Source organism: Ischnura elegans, chromosome 1 (assembly GCF_921293095.1).
Source record: "Ischnura elegans chromosome 1, ioIscEleg1.1, whole genome shotgun sequence".
Classification (NCBI taxonomy): domain Eukaryota; kingdom Metazoa; phylum Arthropoda; class Insecta; order Odonata; family Coenagrionidae; genus Ischnura; species Ischnura elegans.
The window spans coordinates 75,568,052-75,587,884 of record NC_060246.1 but is presented as its reverse complement, the minus strand read 5'-3'; the positions used below and the strand labels follow the sequence as shown (position 1 = coordinate 75,587,884).

At 44.2% G+C, this 19,833-nt stretch overlaps 1 protein-coding gene across 5 annotated transcripts in view; it reads right to left on the bottom strand.

Moving 5' to 3' along the window:
• The window catches only part of LOC124163639 (polypyrimidine tract-binding protein 1), a 973,136-nt gene that overhangs the window by 154,597 nt on the left and 798,706 nt on the right, over nucleotides 1-19,833 (bottom strand). For all 5 annotated transcript variants that reach the window (XM_046540700.1, XM_046540691.1, XM_046540704.1 and 2 more), the window contains 2 exons: nucleotides 13,050-13,101; nucleotides 12,723-12,781 (listed from right to left, as the gene is read on the bottom strand). In XM_046540700.1, the coding sequence (XP_046396656.1) occupies nucleotides 12,723-12,781; nucleotides 13,050-13,101 (111 nt within the window). The remainder of the gene's footprint in view (nucleotides 1-12,722; nucleotides 12,782-13,049; nucleotides 13,102-19,833) is intronic.

The window sequence follows — 19,833 nt, the reverse complement described above, 5'->3', positions numbered from 1 at the left end:
GAGAGCGATAGAACGAAATCAACGTTCAAATTCTTTAAATTTTTATAGTGGCTGGTAATGAATACGATGAATTCATGGTAGGATTATTTTCATGTTAAAGAGGAAACGTCGTTTACCATGAGCCATTTGGATTCTTGTTTCATATTGTACCAGTCTTTCAACTCAACATTTCAATCCTTTCAACAATGATTTCGATGTCTCTGACTGAAAGTTGCATTACCAAGAATTTCTGTTACAATGAGCACTGGAAATACGGGGAAAATACTGAGAGAATAATTCCCAATCGATTCTTCATTCGACGAAGGCAAATAATAAAAAAAATCAAATTACTTCACAATCGACCAGATTCTGCGAGCCATAAAACTCTTGCATCCCGCGCAAGTGTTTTCCGAGCCTAAGTTACCCAGCACTCCCGCACATTGAAGGGAAACAAAGGAAACTCACTATCCTGAATAGCTTACGACTTGTCCGGATAAAAAAGCGCATACGCTCACCATATAATAAAAAAGCTTAATGAAACATGCGGTCGGACTTAAAATTCACTCGTATCATAAGACTTTCACTTGGATACACGCCCTGTCAAGTCTATTCGAATGAGATTTTTGAATCATTATAAAAAAGAAAGGAATTTGAGCGGAACAGAGAATCGATTTTACTCGGAAGGGTGAGACACGGAAGAAACATAAGAAGTGAAAACGTTAGGACACAAAGAGAGGAAAAAGTTGACCATTGGAAGGACCCCTCCGATGGGAACGATCGAAAGGTAAAGGGAGCAGGGCCGTTGCTCGAGGGGCGGACCGAAGCCGCCGCAAAGGCGCCACCAAACATTACATGATCGTCAAATGCGAGCTTATACGGGGTGGGCGTGGACGAAGGGAACACACATGTGGGTGCGGCAGGGCACATGTGCCCTGACCATCGACGGCAGAGAGACCGGGGATGTGTTGTGCTTGCGCCCAGGGAAAGGGATATTGGAAAGATACGCGGGGGCTATGGATGGAGAGAGCTGGCCGGAATGAGAGAGGGAGAGAAATGGATACGAGAAAAAAACCGGAAAGGACGCGTGGCGTATGGTGGCGGTGGTGGTCCGAAAGGAGGTGGTCAAATGGGGCGGGGCGGGAGGAGGGAAAACGGGTTGAATGGAGTAAAGGGGAGGGATGGATGGGGTAAAAAACGGCACAGGGTCACCAAGGGAGAGTGGTGGCGCCGAACGACGTTGGAGCCAACCCACCACTTTCCCCCTTCCCCATACCGGCCTCCTCCTCCTAATAAGCCGTGAGCGTGGAGCAAAAAAAAAAGACTGCGTCCTAGGGACTCTCCGCGTAAATTCAACGCGAGCGCGTGCCAAAGGCTTCAATGGGGATAGGTGAAGTTTTGCAACGCCACTGCTTACAGAATTTAATCTAAAAAAACAATTGAACACTAATGATGGGATCATCATCTCCGTCACCACTGCTCAACAATCCCAATATTGTTTGACGCAGTTTTCCACTCAATGCTCCTCTCAACTAATCTTTATACGCAAACGTATTTCTCCTATTTCACATCCTTCTTTATCTGTTCCATGTATTTCGTTCGAGGTCTTCCATTTCCGTTATTTCGCTCTATCTGTTCCTCGACGATTATCTTCATCAAGCCATCCTGTCTCACGACTTGGCCGCGATTAAGTTATTCTGTCTCCTTATCAACGTTTCCATAAGGCTTCTCTTCTCTCCTACTCTTCTTAGGACTTAGACGTTACCAACTCGGTACATAAATTTGATCCTCATCATTCTCCTGAGATCACCATGATTAATTAACGATTATTTATGCTCTCAGCACAGCAATACCGATTGGAGAAAACTTGAGTTGATCTCTTTGCCAAAAAGGACTAAAGGTGCCCAGGACTTGGAGCATATAATAACGTCAAGCGAATTATTAATCCTTTTTTTCCCCATAGCAATTTTTACAGTTTGACCAACCTTTAATGTCGACAGACCCTTTTACATTTACCTTGAAACAAACCGCATACTATTCACAGAAAAAAAATGAAGGTAAGATATTATTTCGGATCAAGCAGAAAACTTTCCTAAATTAACTTTTAGAAAAGTAATGAGAACTGCGGTATGATAAGACATTTTGACATCGAGTTAAAACAGACTTAACAACTCAAATTCTCAGCCTAAATCGGAATTTAATTTAACAATATCGTAACTAACGGGTTCAAATCTTGGGCCGACGTGGTATACATAAAATCGTTAGGCGGACAAGACGCTGAATGCTCAAGCTAAATGGCACGACACAAGGGAACAAACGCTAACCTGTTTCCATTTCTTAACGGAATCCTTACTTAGAGACGCGGAAAAATTAACAAATTGCAACGTGCCACAGCTGTTACACTGCCGCAGCCAATAGCTCTTTTGGAAGCTTGAAGGGCATCCTCATAAGAGATGGATAATTGATGCAAGCTATGGATCATTAACACAATTCCATATCGGTCGAACCACTGATTACAGCATCTAGGAAGTGAATCACCCGACCGTGGATCCAGAGGCAAGGCAACATATAATCCCCGAACGTACCTCGAATGCGAACCCAACTCGCTACAGGGTACGCAGATGGGCAGGCAGTGAGCATCCAAGACGAAGGAGGCATTGAGGCCGACTAATGGCCGGGAACTCGCCTATTCCGAAGTAATCGGTCGAAGACGGGCCAGCGTCCGAAGGAGAACAAGCGAATACAGACTCAGAATAGACGGGTATAGGCAAGCTAAAATTCTTGAAGGCGACACCTACTCAGGTATAGAAATATCATGTTAATGACATACGAGATGATGAGAATTTACTTATTATTCAGTCGAATTGACATACATAAGAGCGAGGCGTTCTGAAACGAGTGAGATATAGGACAAAGCGCAATGGGCAAAGCCCTGTATAAGTGCACAGAAAGGACGAATAAAAATGGGGATGAATGACCTGTTGCCTGAAACGAAAGTAATTTTTCCACAGAGCACCTTTTCCGTCTCCAGGAGTTACGAAATCTGAATTTTTTTTCAGAGAAATACGAATTCACACCCTCAGCCATCATTCTAATATTGAACAGCCATGAATTCTCTCGTATGAAAGAAGAAGCTTTTTTCTCGCTCCTCAAAAATTTCCTTAAACACGGTATTTAAAATCAACTTCTCGAACTCGAGTCCCCGATCATGTCACCGCCTTTACAAAACACAAGGCGACACTATAACCTTCCGCCTTCCGCGCGCGATTACTACAAGGTTGGAAAGACGCAATAACCGACCGATGCGGCCCAAACAATGCCTCAACGACAACGGAAGGAGCCACATGCGACATATTTCTTAGCCATAATTCCCAATTTCGTCCGTTTTCCCCCTTCGGACGAAATTGTCTCCCACTGTCTCCCTTCCTTTGGACCGAAAACTCCGACAGCTGTACGACTTCACACTCGCCGCGCGGGGGCGGAAACTAGGTTAAAAACCCCTCCCCAACCGAGCCGGAGCGACGTGAAAGAAAACAAACCACTATAAAAAGGGGTGGGGAGACGATGCTTGCGACGGTGGACGGCGTTCCCGCCTTGTGCAGAGCACAGAGAGGCGGTCAAGTGCGCGAAGAGCGACGCTGCCAAGCGTACAGGCGGTGGATAATGGCCAGCGGGAAGAAACAGCCGCAATGGAAAATCGGAGCAGGCGGCCACTATAGTAAAGAGCATTGCCAGCACGTGATTTAATCAAACCTAACAAACGTTATAAGTTACAACAGGCGCTGAATACGAGCGATCGCAAGAGCGCTTTGTAGAAAAATTGCGTTTGCTGGAGGGACTAGTCAATTTAATCACTCATGCTTTCATTAGTGCAAATACAATCTTAGGATCGGTTTGCTGAATCCAGTCATTTCTCCTTGACACAAGCCAACTACTTTGTTTCCCCATCGCTTTTCACTCGATCCTTTCATTTCCTCAGAGGGATTTTTCATCCATTTTTCCCTTCATTACGTTTCCCCCGAAACTCCTGTACCTTCTGAAGCCAATACACCGTGCTCTACGAAAGCTCACGGTGCTCTCAAAGAACCTTTCATCTCCTATCTTATTGAAAACCTCTAAATATTCACTTTATCCTTTTGATGATAGCTTATGAGTTCGGGAGCATAATATAGTTAATCGTATGAACTTACTATTCCTTAAATGTTTTTCTGCATTGTGTGACTTTGTTGACTAATCTAAAGCATCCTTAGACATAATTGGTCGAGTTTCAAATTAAAATTATGCTTGAACCGTATCGTACCTACAAGCATCGGATAAAGTACCTATAAAATGAAATTATATAAAGGCGGAAAATAATGAACTTGTCAATAAGAACATCGGTCATTTCCACGACGTTAGGCCTGCTGTGATCGTGGGTGCGGTTTATCGTCCCATTTTTTCCCCTTTCACGCAACACGTGGAGGCGGTTAAGTGAGCGGAGAGCGACGCTTCGGACCGTGAAAACCGTCCTCGGAGGGAATAATAGCGAAGGAAGGAGGGAGCATAGAGTGGGCGTGGAAAATCGGAGCAAGCAGCCACTGTCTCGCATAGACGAGGACGTGGGACGTTATGTGTCCGACGGAACAACCCCGATGTACGGGGGAAGGGAGGAGGCCGAGATAGAGAGAGACAGGCATTGAGTGGTTCTTGCGGCATGTATTAAAGAGGCGGGGGGCACAATGGACGCGTGGGGAGGGGGTGGAAGTGCAAGGCGCCGAACTGAGGCGCCGCCGCTCCGTCTCCCCCTCCCGGCCGCAAAACGATTCACGACCGCTGAGCGCCATGGGAGGGGGTTGCTCAAAGAGAATGGAAAGGTCTTCAACATCGGGGAGAGAGGGGATAAGGAGTGGGGATAGTACGGGAGGTTCGGGGTGTACTAACATCTATCTCCTGCCACCCACCCCCCCGAGGGAAGGGAGCAGGAAGCCGCGCCGAAGGGCGCCGAACGGCAGCATCCGAAACAGGCCAACAGTTCACGCGTGCTCACGCCCCGAAACACATCCTGCCAGGAGATCCATAGAAAATGCATGATAAAACCACAATTTAGCATTTAGCACCACAATTTTCTTTCGTGCCACCCCCCTAACGAAGTCATCGGACCAGGGGTTTACGAGTGATTTATATGCATCAACAGTTCCACTTTTTCCTTCCACACAACACTTATAATGAAATCATTCGGCCTCTAGTAGACAAACAGTTTCAACACTGATGTCAACCGAACATGAGTCACTATGCGATAAGTTGAATTTGGTGAATGTCTGATTTCTAATGTCGTTAATGAATGTAATACCCGGGTAGGATGACCGATGACCAAACAGAAAGACGAAATATTGATGAGAGATATGCAAATCGCAAAATATGGTCGGTAAAAACACTCAATAAACATGAATATCCGAGAGATATTCAGTTCAAATTTTCAGAAGACTCACCGACATTTGATATAACTTTTGAAGACAGTAGTTATCGAATAAATGGCAACTTCCACCTAGTTATTAGTGAGGGAGACGATTGAATAAGAAGCCTCACGTGAGGATGCGATAAAGGAATGGTTCTCGTAGACATGTCGGGCAAATACGAGTTAATTTTCGCTAGGAAATAATAAGAAGACGATAAAAGAATTAAAGGGAAACTTAAAATAACAGAAACGAATACAATTAAAAAGCTTTCATTACCCACAACGGAAAGGATACCGAGGAGGGGGGATAAAAATGATAACCATCGAAACCAGGAAGTGCCATTAACTCCACACCCATCCACTCCCTTCCCTTCCACGAACCATGTTCACTCCCTTGAAGGAAAGCGCTCTACTTCATCCATGATGAGGGAGAAAGAGAGATCGGTGCAGCAAAGCGCCGTGGAATCTAGAGCAATTTAAGTGCCTAGATGTATGACGTGCTCTTCAAGCAACATGAAGTCCCCTCTCATTAAAATCCTCCATTCACCGCACAGCATTCCCGGTCCCTTATGCAATCCCGAAACTTTATAGTAAAAGCGCGTGATAAGTTCTACCTTGAATACAAACGCGACCAGTTAAAAACCCAGGATTACCTCAAATTCCAACTCTTACACCGTTTACCAACAATGGTTTCCATACATCCCTGAGCGTGAGGAAATTGATGAACACATGAACGATATCACCATGATAAACCAGTGAAAATGGCACATTAATTATTACGTACATAGAAAATTTAAAGACAGCGAAAAAACATTTTAAGCGATTTTTACTGCTTTTTTATTTCCGTACGAGATGGAAGCGTACGTTTATTAATACAACTGTCAAGTGATTACTCACTTCAAAGGAAATAATGATGGAACGTAGGCGGGGTCGAAAATTCTACGAAACTATGAATTTTCATTCATCTTAGAACTCAAAGATCACATTTATTCCACGGAGCAATCACAGTTGTGAAACACAACCTCACAGTGGGACAACCTAGCGGCTAAAGCTGACATACTCATTATAACAAGTAAAAACTAAGAAAATGCTTATGAACATCACATTTTTTCATAAACCCAACGCAACACTAAGGAAACACTAGTCCGAAAATGTACGTACGCGGATTAAACACTGGAAGTGGCAGTTTTTCACTAAGACCCATCTTACCGCGCGAGGAGAAGACGAAAACCAGCAGCATGGTTACACCACAAAGATAGCAATACATCACGCCCCACACATAACATGAGAGGGAGGGAAGATGGAAATAAGTTCTGGGGCTGCTGAGGGCGTAGGGGCAAGATGGAAGAGGGAGGGAGTGAGTCTATATGAAAGCCAAGGAGGAGAGAACAAGGGGGGAGAAAAATAGGGTGGGAAAGATATCAATGGCACCCCCTTTGCCCTTTTGTCATTCATCCGCGTGGGCTCGCGAGGCGACGGCAAGAAGGGCACACACAAGGGCCAAGGGTTCTTCTTTCTCCTCAGAGGTGGGGGGGAGACACCCGCCCGAGGGTGGAGACGGATGCCGCAGAGGGATTAATTAATAAACTTTTAATGGCAAAAGGTGCGCCCTGATGCTCTTGTGTGGCCCTTTCCCCACCGCCGCGGCCGATTTGCAAGCCGAGGGAGAAAGTTAACTTGGAGAAGGGGAAAGACGACGGGGAAGGAGCGGGGAATGGGTCGCGGGCAGTGTTGCGAATGGGAAGAGAGAGAGAGAGAGGAGGCAACCACACTCCGGCACATAAATCTTACATCCTATGCAAGAACTTAGCAGTCAGTTAACTTTTTCCTTTGGCAAGGCTCGCGAAATATACGACGGAAGGTAAATAGTAAAAGTAAAATTCCCCAAAAAGCTCAAGGACTTGAGATGGATTACTTGTATTACCTGCCCACCGCCGAAAGGTAGGTTTACAGTGTACATGAACACCCTCCTAGTTCCCATTTACAAACAGATATTTCTTCAGCTCGGCTTGAGGCAAATCACCCAACATCCTATCAATTAATTCCGATCTTCCATAATATTCTTCGCCTGTATAACATTCTACCCTCCAACTCGATTTCCACGTATCCGAAGTTAGTACTGTAACCTGATGATCCACAAGTTAGGCTTGAGATCACCTCTTCACCGCAAGTGCGTCGATAATAAAAATTAGCTCTTGATGATGGCAATGCTTCCATGTTACAGTACACATGCATATTTCCCTACGAGCTTTATATTCTTCCTTAAAGCAAGGACTAATGCATTTCCTCGCAATTCCGCATCCACCACAATCCCATCCCCAGCATTCAAAGTATCTCCTTTCGACTAATTTCCCTAACTGCTAGTAAAGTCATTACATTCTTACTCTTATACGTGCTGAAATAAAATATGTAGTAGAATAATTGTCGATCTGACACTGTACGTGGAAATGAACTGATGCGAACCAAAGCCGTGCATAAAAATATAAACGTGGCATTTTAGTGCTTTGTATCTCCATCCACAGGACTGATAAATTCCACCGAGCAACACTTGTTACATTCTCACTCATTCCGAGTTCCAATGCTCAAGACTGATTTTGACTTGACTGCCTAGAATTCGCAACACGTCAACGAAACGTATTTCTATGCGCTCGTAAGGCACAAAAAAATAGATAAAAAAACACCCTAGTCGCTACAAATGGCATGTGCAGTTGTGCACGAGGGAGAGCGAGGAGTGGGTACGTGAGCCCACGCGATACACCCATTGTCCGGGTGTATAGCCAGGGCTCGGCGCCAACTCGGGGGGATTACGATTGGCGACCGGTCGAGCAAACGTAGAAATCGGATACGTGTCCAGCCGAGCTTGATGATTTATTTTTCCGTCCGCTCAAATACCTGTCGTGAAAACCATTCTCGGAGCAAAGGCAAGCATCACGGCTGGTCCATGACTCGTGCATTGATCGACGCGCCAGTAGTCCAGCCAATTATTCCCGCACGAAAGACGTAACGCCTCATTAAAGCTATTGAATACCTTTTGGATGATGCCCTACAATGCTGTCGGTATATCCGTTCAGATCGCGCCAGATAAAATCATTCGTTCGATAAAACATTCGTCCATTCGACGAGAACCTTTAATGACTTAATGCACTACGGAAAGTAATTGCTTTTTCGGATATCGGATTCCACTAGAGCACAAATATAAAATTTATTTGGTCATTACTTCTTCGTCTTTTTTTTAATTCGTAAAAGTAAAAATATCGAAATGCAGTTGGAAATTTTTTAAATCTACTTTAGGTACAAGTTGAAACGTAATACTAAAAAGGCGATGCATAAAGAGAAAAAATACGCATTCTTCGACTAATCTCTTAATTACACCTACCAGTAAAAAAAGATGAAGTTCTCTCTCCTTCACTCAGGTATACCCGTGAGAATTATATCCTCCAAAACAATTTTCAGCAACTTTTGCATGATTTTATCGATCAATTCAATATATCATCAGCATCCAACGCCAATTCAACCCTTCGACGACAAATATATTTATCCCTAGTCGCAAAATTTATCTCTGAAGTATCATCACCCCTTGTGCGTGGAAAGAACTGATATGAAACCTATAAGACGCCAAAACCCGGACCCCAAAAGGGTGCATTCGAGGTGAAACTTCCGAAGGTGCATGACAAGCGCTTGACAACATGTTCCAGGGACGTACGAATGCGTACCTACATCTCACATGCTTGATTAGCGCGACAGTTTGGCAGAAACTTTCAAGAGAACGAACAGCAAGAAGGCAGAGCGAGTAATTTATAAACATCCACAGTTCTACTTTCTCCATTCATACAACAACTCAAATGAAATGATACGGCCTCAAGTTTCAACACTGATAGCAATCGCACATTAGTCACTGTCCGATCAGTTGAATTTGGCGAATAGCTGATTTCAAATCCCTTTAATGAATGAGAGACGTTGGATGATCGATGTCCAAAAAGAAACGAGAAATTGGGGAGTGAGCTTACAAATCGCAAAATAATAAGTTATACACGGTAAGGCGAGCATTCGAGACGGAGCCGAGGGGGAACGCCTTTTACAACACGTTCCAGAAAAGAGCCTTTGACAACACGTTCCAGGGACAAATGCGCATTCACTCCTCACACGCTTGATTAGGGCGATAGTTAGACACAAACTTGCCGGAGAACGAACGGCAAGGCGGCAGAGCGAGAGATGCGCACGGAAACTCCGGGTCACGAGATTTTCCGGCGGTAAAAATAAGAGAGACAGAGAGCGAGAGAGAGGTAAATAATAGATGCAATCAGCGGGACGAAACGAAGCCAGTTGTTTTGAAAACTCGGGGGGATTTCCCTCTCCGGGGAGGGAGGAAGAGCGAGGGAAGAGGTGGGACCCGAGAGAGAGGAGAGACGGAAGCAATTTGGGAAGGAAAGGTGAGAGGGAGAGAGAGGAGGAAGACGAAGTGATGGGACGGGAGGAGGACAAGGGGGCTGGGGGAGGTATGGCAGGGGATGTTAGAGAGGCACCGCGCGGTTAATTCCGAGGAGGTGGGGGTAGAGTGGGAGCAGGAAGAGGCTGCTCTCGCAAGAGGCTGCAAGTACCACTTAATCCGAGGATTTAAGGCTTCTTTGGAATCGCTTACGCTCCCCATTCCCTTCCGTCGCTCAAAAATCCCAGCTAGCATAACAACATTCCCCACTCCCGCCGCCGAAACACCTCGGCCTCACGACTAAAGCTCGGGGTGGATACGCGGCTGAAATGAAAAGGGTCCTGTAGCGGATAAACCTGGGAGTGGGAATGGCCAATTCGATGACAAAAAAAAACAAACTTAAAAGTGAAAAAATAAAAACCTAACTGATTTTTTTCGGCTAACGTAGATACAACTTTTTTTTGTAGCAGCTATAATAAATAAAGCTAAGCAAATAAAGCTAAAATAGGTGGATTTATTTATCTCCCATTAACTTGGCGGCAAATCAATAGCCAGCGTTTAATTGAGGTGACTACTCCCAGTAAGTCTAGTATTAGACCGGCATGGTTAAGAAATACATAAAACACAATAAAGACGATATTAATGGTATTCTGTGATTTAGGGTACGGTTACATAATAGTGAACTTTCATCTTCAATTCACAGTTATCCCATTTGTCTTTGAACACAAGTCCTCTCCCTTCCCCCTATTCATTCGCCCTACATCCATAACCTCTGCCTCCTCCGTAAATCCTCGATACTTTTCTCCTCAGAGATGACGATGCCCAAAGAGATGTCAAAAAGGAAAATAAATGACAAGTAATACAGTTTTTCTCCTCATCGCAGTACATGCATTAACTTTAAACAAAATCCAGGGCTTTTGGAATAAGTATATACAGAGAACAAACTTAGACAGCGAAGCATAGTAAATATGATGGATTTTCTTGCTTCCAAAACCTACTCTTGAAAACCTCTAATTGGGTTATTTCACGGTGGCTGTACCAACCAAGTCACGGCAGTAGCGAATGCGGGGCGCTTTACGAAAAACTGACGACTTCCGCTAATGAATACAACTTTTCGCCTGTTGAATCTCCTCCTCTCTCCTCCCAAACAACTCTTTACGGGGCACAACGCAACGACAAGTGTGCTCCCACGGAAATCTCGCCGGGGTTGGGTCGACGACCCCCACGGATAAAGAAACAAATAGACGGAAAAAAATACGAAACAAAGTTACGCAACGCCTCGCTCCCTTGTCACGGGCAGGCGAATTTCTGTAAGCGAACGAAAGTACGTGCCCCGGTATCCTACCCTCTTCACAAAAAAATATGCGAAGCACCGAAAAGAGATGACGCAAATACGCAAGGAGGGGCGCGCGGAGTGGCAAAAATTTCCCCTCGCGCCCCGTCACAAGCCGATATGCCCGAAACAAAGGGGGGCGATAGACGACGATGACAGGCTGGCAGTTTGGACGTGCGACGCGGCCCAAAACGGAACCGCTTGTGCGGCACCCGTTCCCGGGCATAACGTGCGGTAACGGCGACAGCTGGGAATAAAAATGACTGATGCAAGTTTGGCGTGGCGGGAGAAAAAAATGATGTACGAATTGCACTCGAGGTCCCGAGGATTACTTTCAGGGATACAGGGTTAAGCCTTCTTATAAACAACTTCATTTGGTGTAGCATGACTTTAAGAAATAGAACGAAAAGAGAAATACCCAATCAATCACAGTTGGACCGCATATCGATCGTGGAAAAGCATTTTAGTGGACTCAGATTTATGTCAATTCAATAGATGATGCTGAATCCCATGGAGCCACTTCCTGTTCATAACGTTACGTTATCTTGGCTTGGCCTATTATAAACCAGAAAAATATACTGAATATTATGTCAATCCCATCTCTGACTGCCCTCCTATCATGGACATGAATATTGCGGATTTCGATTTCAGGGCTACGATATATAAGAGACTATGAATATACCTGCGCGCTCACAGATTTAAGATTTCAACCCAAAGGCTGTTTTTTGATAGAGAGAGATAGAGCTAACCTCAGGTTAACTCACGGGAGTACGCGCCGAATGTCCGACATAAACTGAACGGGAGTAGAGCACATTCAGAGGAGGGGCAAGATCCATTCCCATGGCTCCCTCGAATTGTGAAGAAATATTTTTTTGGGGATGTCAGAACGCATCACCCCGGATTTGAACCCAAAACCCTTCGATGATAAGCCACGCTCTCTACCCACTAGGATACCACACTTCCCGAATTCTTTACTATTAAAGGCACCTAAGCATAGGTAATACCGCTTAAGTTTAGCCTGCTTCCAATTCCAACATCAAAATATTTACTCCAAAGTTTGACAAATGTAAGTCAATTTGTACTGCACGAGGCCACATGATCGACGTATAAAATCGTTTCCGGCTTAATTTTGTGGAATAATGATACATCCATGACTAAGCACAAATGGTAAATCCACACTATTTTATTTATCACTTAACCGACCATAGTTTCGACACATACCTTGAAAATGACACCAAGTAACGAAGCCATGGTTAAGTGATAAATAAAATAGCGTGGATTTACCATTTGTGCTTTAATCATGGACACATGATCGACGTTTCTTATCTTCGCCTAAGAGATGACACAACGAGAAATATACAGGAGGAGGTCAGGCTCGTGATCCAGTCCTCCACAAGCATCGGCCAAGCAGTTATACCCACTCAAGCCTCCCTTTCCTCCTCATTTCAGATATTATTTTCAGCAATTCAGCTGAATTCTAAACTGTACCAACTCACACAGGGACTTGAAGGCTAGCAGAGAAAAAGGTAGAAAAAAAATGAAAGGGTACTCACCAGTTTCGCTGCCTGCGCGGTGACCACGTCGGCATACTGGATCAAAGCTTGGAACGATGCTGAAAAAGGAAAGCGACGCTCACGTTAGAATAAAATAAGACAGCCACCACGAGTGGCTGACGCCATTTAAAGACCCGGGCTGAACATTGTTGACCTCGGGTTTCCATTTTTTTGAAAAATGTTTTAAGCACTCGAGATGATATCTTAAAAAAGAGCAGGTCCTCGGGGACACCGTGCTCTTCAAGAGCATACATTAAGGGCATTATATGAAAAGGATGTTAAGGCGCGATTCATGCTGTAGTACGAAAAAAAATAAGTTATACTCACTGTGCTTGGTGAATGTCACAATCTTAAGGACCTTGCCAAACCGGGAGAAAATCTGCAATGAGAGAGGGAGGAAAAAGAGAATGTTATTACTCATCTTTTTAAGAATGAAGTGGTAAAAAAAATCACTTACATGAACGTGTCGAGTAGGCATGCATTTCAGGTGACAATTTTAAATTCACACTTTCCACACGTCCCATTCCGGCCTCTTTAAATCCATTGCCTCCTCCTGAGCCATCTACTTTAGGAGAATGGAGACCGCACGCTAGGCTTCCCACAAACCTTTAATGCTCGCGTCACTTAACAAGCGTGACCGAATTAAATAAATCTCGGTGGCTGATTCCTCTCAAAGAACTCGGGAAGGATTATCAATTTCCACTCCAGGTTACTTACATGCTATTCAGATATCGTCGTTCCTGACAATCCGTTTTAATTACTTGGCTCAGACGTCACGCCAGCGCGACAACCGCATTTGAATAATGAGTAGCGCATTGAAAGGAGTTAAAAAAAATAATTTGCACCTCGAGGAACACGGCGCAAAAAAAAGTCTGTTAAAGTTATCACGAACCGTGAATGTCACACCGGGAGTACTAGCGACGCTGACTGCTGCAAGTCTGGAGAGACGTGATTAAGAAAGTAGATTTTAATGCAATGCAAACACCGGACATTATAATGGTGAAGACGACTTCAACCTCAAAGAATACAAGTCTAGGAATTGCATGAAGAACAGCAGCCGTCAGAGTACCGTTTTCTATTTCAGTTCACATTATTAATTAAGGACAAGACCCGCTTGAAGAAGGCATTCTGGAATTCTGCAAACTGGAATGTTAGCGTCGTGACTTTTTGGCATAACTTAATATTGACATGAAAACGAATAATTTAAATTGTTACAATTGCTCATTCAAATAAACTGAAAACGATATAAAAGTACTGTCCAAAATTCTATGCTTCAATTTTAATGAACTTAAAACATTGTAACAGCGTTAGATATATGAACTCGTCACCGATCACATCTGCTCACGACCTTGCCATTTTCATGCCTGCTAACATAAAAGGCATTAGTTATTTCTGAGAATATAATAACAAAATGCCGCTTATGTTTACCCTGAAACAATAGGTTTTTGATGCATTGACAAATGCGGGCGCTGGAAGCGAAAATCCGGGCCATATTGGGCTCTGAAAGATACGTCGTCGAAGTTCGCATAGGGATCGCAATAGAACGGCTTCAAGACGAGACGACTGGCGGCGTTTGGCGAGGTGGAAAATACGATGTTCATTTGAAATCATTCGCGCCGCGTGACCCAATTGCGGGCACACAATGGCTCGTTTCTTCCTCGCGCGACATCTCACTCGGCAGCACTCGCTTCAACGAGGGTCCCAGCGAGCAGTGGGCGTGCTGGGGAGTACCATACGGACGCCATCACAAGGGGCAACCGAGTATAGCGACGCTCGAGGAGGGACCGATGGATTGGATTGGTGCCGTGGAAACTGAGAAACACACACTAGCGTTCCAGATACTGTACCTACTAATTAACACTAATTATAACATTGCCAGATTCAAATTCATACAATGAAATTCATCGTAAGGCCCTGCCCCTATGAAATCACTACGTAAATGGCGAAAAAATATCATATCAAACTGAAGTGACTGAGGAAACGTAAAATGGAGCTATTACCGATAGACTAAAATTTTTTGCGAAAGTCGATGGCCCAGTCATGGAATATAGATTTCCAAAACAGCTCTGCCAAATCGTTTATTTTAACTTTCAAGAGCAAAAACCCGAACAGACGGATTCGAGATGAATACATTCCGCAAAATGAAGAAAAATGAACTTTCAAAGGTCTATTAAATTACCCAGGAAAAATTAAGATATGCCGCATTTTTCCTTCAACACCAAATATAACACTACCCACGGGAATCAATAGCATTTTGAAAGGCACGAAATCATTCCAAACAAATAGATTCTTTTAAAAAATATGGAGACACGTGTCGCTAATTTGAATTTTTAAAGTTCACATTTCTTACCATCTCAGGAATATTTGCAAAAAATACTAGCGTAAAATTACCATACAAGTAAAGCACTTCCACGATCGGTGGAAATATTATTTTAACATCAAACAACATAACGCTGTTTCTAGTCCGAACGCGCTCTGGGCCATCCCACCCACGATCTCCCGAGGAGGGATTTCGGACACAAACTCTTCCATTCCGCTCAGGGGCCGAGGATTTCAGGGGACGCACGAGAGCTTCGTCCAGACCAGAAAAAAAGACTTATAAAGAGGGATCCACTCGGACCAAGATCGCAAAAACCTTACGACTTAAGGCGACCACGAGCAAAAGCCTCAAGAGGAAATAACCTCATTAATTTAAATCGGTTTCCGGGTATGGGAGTTAGAGAAGGTTGTGGGAAGCGAGGAGAGGGAAGTGATATCGCCCGTGGATGAAAGGAAGGACCACTCACTCACCCACCAGAGGGCAGCACGAGAGCGCACACAAACAACTCCACCACATACACACACTCAGAGCGGTACAAACGGCAGATCAGTCGCCTCCCAACGCTCTCAGAAGCACATCATCCCAGCCCGAGTCCCTTGCCAAACTCGCCTCTCTCTCTCTTGGGGTCAATTCTAAAGGAATTTCCCAGCCCCGCGCACACACAAGGAGAGTGTGGGATGGAGGCTTAATGCTCAGGGGCGGAGGAGGAGATGGGAGTACAAGGAGAGGGATCCTAACACCACTCCCGACACTCGAGGGCCCGCCCCCAAACAAGCGTCCGGCTTAAACCCATGGGGAATTCCGCCTCATCACCCGTGGTAACCAGCCACGGCCGGCCCTGTTTTAGCCGGGCACCGCACGCCGCGGCGGGCGGCGTCGGGGGCCGCGAATACGTAATCAAGAGGACGTGAGGAGCATGCTTTCTTTCGAGCCAATGCGCCCAATTAGCCACGCCCATACACTTGCGTCGCCCACACGGCCGAGGAGAGGGGGAGGGGATGCGGGGGCAGTTGGAGGCGGCGGCGGGGGCAAGGGAGGCGAGAGAGAAACCCCTTCTGCAGAGTGGGGACTGGCGGGTCGTAACGAGACCCCACGGATGAGTTCGAGGGCAGAGTGGGTGTTTTTTTTTCGTCCTGCCCTCTCCGACCGCAATAATTATTATTACTGCAGTGAGAGAAAGAGACGAGTGGCACTCTTGCGGAGGATTTAAGGATCCTACCGAGACTAAACCGGGTTACCCTTGCATGTCTCAGTTCACCGGCAAAGAAAAGGTGACTTTTCCCCCATGAACCCCGCCACAGTAGTCATTATTACTTCACCAAAGAAGAAAAAGGAGTGAATAACATGATAAATATGTGGAAGATAACTCGCCGGAGCATATTTCGACACGGAAAAGTAGGGCAGATTCAGGCGTAATGGCTTTCGACTGCTTTTGATTGGAACTATAAGACAAGTTTATCACCAATCTTCAAAAACTTGAAATAATCTCACGTAAGATGAAAAACCTTCCATGGAAAAAATTAGGGTTACCCCGATTCTTATTTGTAACAGAATAGCATAAAGAGGCAAGTACGTCTAACGGTTCCATCTTCCCTAAGATTGCAACAATATTTTCAAGGGATTTTTATTTGCAAGGGTCCACAATTTTTTTTCTAGGCAAGTCATGATAGCATCTAAGGAAATCCCCTTCATTTTTCAATCTAAAAGCAGCGGAAAATAAAGCAGAGCACTCATCGCAATCGATTGAGACCAGAAATAGTGCCTAATCCACGCCGCGAGGGAGGACCAGCTTGATTCCTAATGCAATCTTCCAGCTCCAAAAAAAAATTGACATAACAATTGGGAATGCATCTCCCTAGAGGGCTTTCATTTAATACAACTCGCAGGGAACTACGGCAAAAAAATGTATGCCTACATATTTCCAATCCTAAGCCCTTTCATTGACGCTGTTCAGCATTAACTTTTTCCCGTAGCCCAGGTATTTTTTCACGTCCCGGTGATATTGCGTTCCGAGCATCGGCTGAATTTTAACTCCCACCGTTCCTCGGAGACCGAATAGGCGGGACTTTCCACTAGGGATTTGCCCACAGAGCCGCGCCATGCAGCGCACGACAATAGTCTCCGTTTCGCTCTTTGTCACGAGACACCGTAAAAATTGGACAGAAAACTGTGGGCTGGCTCATCGCCACTCTGGAAAATTAAAGTCGACGAGTGCGACGGAACAACTTCGAAAGCGCGCTTTGAGCATATGTTGAATTTCATTTCCATCACCGGGACCAATTTTTTTAGCGGAATTTGGAAGCCATGAATATCTATATCTATATGTATGTTCACAAGACGCCGCGGCTACGGCCACACACCGAGCGAAAAAATATGCGCCGACTACGGCTCACGAAAAATCTATTCTCTCTATGATACACGGACGTCGAGCTAGAACTTATTTTCATTCTTCAGCTTTCATTATGTGCGACGGTTGAGGCAAATCACAGCTCGTTTCGTCCTCCCAAAGACTTTTATAACTGACGCATTCTAGATTAGTGGAGCACTCGGTATATTCCCAGCAGATATCGAACATCCTGAGGCTTTGACAACAATTAACGCAGCAAAATGAAAACAAGCTAAAATAGAACAATAAGGGTGGAAATTAATTTATCGAAAATTAAATCCTCCGAGAAAAACTCATGGAATAAATGGCGATATTTTTGGGGTCAAGTCTTCTAAGCTCATTTAACTTTAACATAGGACAGATGGCGTAACTTAAACAAAGTATTTGGCATGCATAATAAAGAATAGGAAATACGACTTAACTTTAACACAACCGATTCAGCCTTCGACGAAACATATTTCATTATAAAGGCGTATAGCGTTCATACTTCACATACCTTTACAACGACATGTGTTGCGTAGAAAACTAGGAGGGTAAATTTAAATTCTATTTGGAAGCTACTACGTACTTCCCATTCTTTATGACGCTAAATACAATCACTATTATTCTCAAAAACGGCTGAACTACAGAACTGGCGAGCAACATGAAACGAATAATGAATTAAACGCAAATTTAAAAGGGCAAAATCATCAAGAGAGGGATAGAAGAGATGCAAAAAAATAAAAAAAATAAAAACAATGCACTAAAACGTCCAGCCTTTATAAAAATATATACGTCTCTGCAATAAACGTTTTTAGGTCCAAGTCCCCGAGAACGAGTGCCATCCATAAAAATAGAATAAGTCATCCGCTCTCATTCACTGTAGCTCCGTCAATATTTCAGTGATTATCCCAAATTCCATTGCACGCTAAATTCGACGATATAGCCCTCAAGTTTAAATAGTGAGCGAAAACATAAAGAACGGTATTTTGAGTCAAAGAGGAGGCGGATTATACGTTAGCGCATTGTTCCATTTCCGCATTAAAAGCGGGGATGAAACTTTAAACCTCTCAATGCCTCGGGGACAAGCGGAAATAAAATGCGCTATCACAAAATACGCTTAACAGGATGAGGTTCATCACCAGGAATGATGAAAGGATTTTGAGGGGAAGGCATAAAAGCGGGAGTAAATGTGTTACATGGAGGAAATTAAATGAAATTGAAACGCCAGCTACACAAAAGTACCGTGCAATAAAATACGCTTCGTTTAAGTTGGCAGCACGTTTACTTCAATGAAGGCGGCAGAAAGGAGACCGGCATGGACGCGAGCAAAAAAAATCGTCGGACGACGAGAGGAGAGGCCGTTAGCCGGAGGGCGTCCCCGATAATGCTCTCATAAAGTTTTCGAAGGAAGAAAATGCGGGACATATTCAAGAAAGGTTTAAAACTGGGAATATTTATTTTGCCATACACAAGAATATTATATGAACGTCATATGAATTTTGAATTTAAAAAAGTGGTCATCCTTTACTCAAGACAAAAACAAAAAGACATTCCTTAAAACAATGACATTATTTAATTAATAAAATCGTAATGATCAGTTGGCAAGAAAATGGGGTTATTACCTAAGAGAGATAGATATTGATGCACGATAAAATTTCAAAAAGAAATAAATTTACATATAATTACCAACAAAAATAAAATTACAAAGCAACTGAAAGTCAACATGACGTAAATGAAACGGCTATCATAGGAAAATTGAATTGCTGGGCCTTATCAACAATAAGGACAACTGAATCGCTGAATTATACGCGCAAGGACTTTCAAAACAGAGTTTCAACCGATAACTGGTGAATCGAGAGAGAATGATTGATAAAATGGATATGGTGGACAGAAAGTTCACAGCTAGCAAAATGGTTAACTGACGACCGGTATGAAACCTCCATTTGAGAGCTTCAAAGACAGAGTAGTAGACAGGTACAGCAGATTGAAAACGATACATTTGACAGCATCATTACTTTACGGCACGTAGAACATTAATGGAGATGGCATCCTATAAACATTTCCCGTACGCAAAGCAAAGATAGAAAAAAAACTCGAGGGTTGGTAGCCTTGGAACGAGGGGATGGAGAGGGATTGAGGGGATCAGGTCGTGTTTGGCGTATGTGCGTTGAGTTTCAGAGAGAGAGTAAAGGGTATAAGAGAGATATGCCTCTCACTACAGAGCAAGGACGTGGGGAGGAGAAGGGGAATGGAGATGATAGAGGTTAAAGGGGGCGAGGGGTGAAGAGGGGAAAGGAAACCGCCCGAGGGACATGCGGGACGAAATAACCCTCTCGCTTTTAATTATTTTTTCGCTCTCCGCCGAAGTAGCCGAGAGATGGCGGCAGAGACGGAAGGGGAGATGGAGGTGGAGGGGGGTTGCA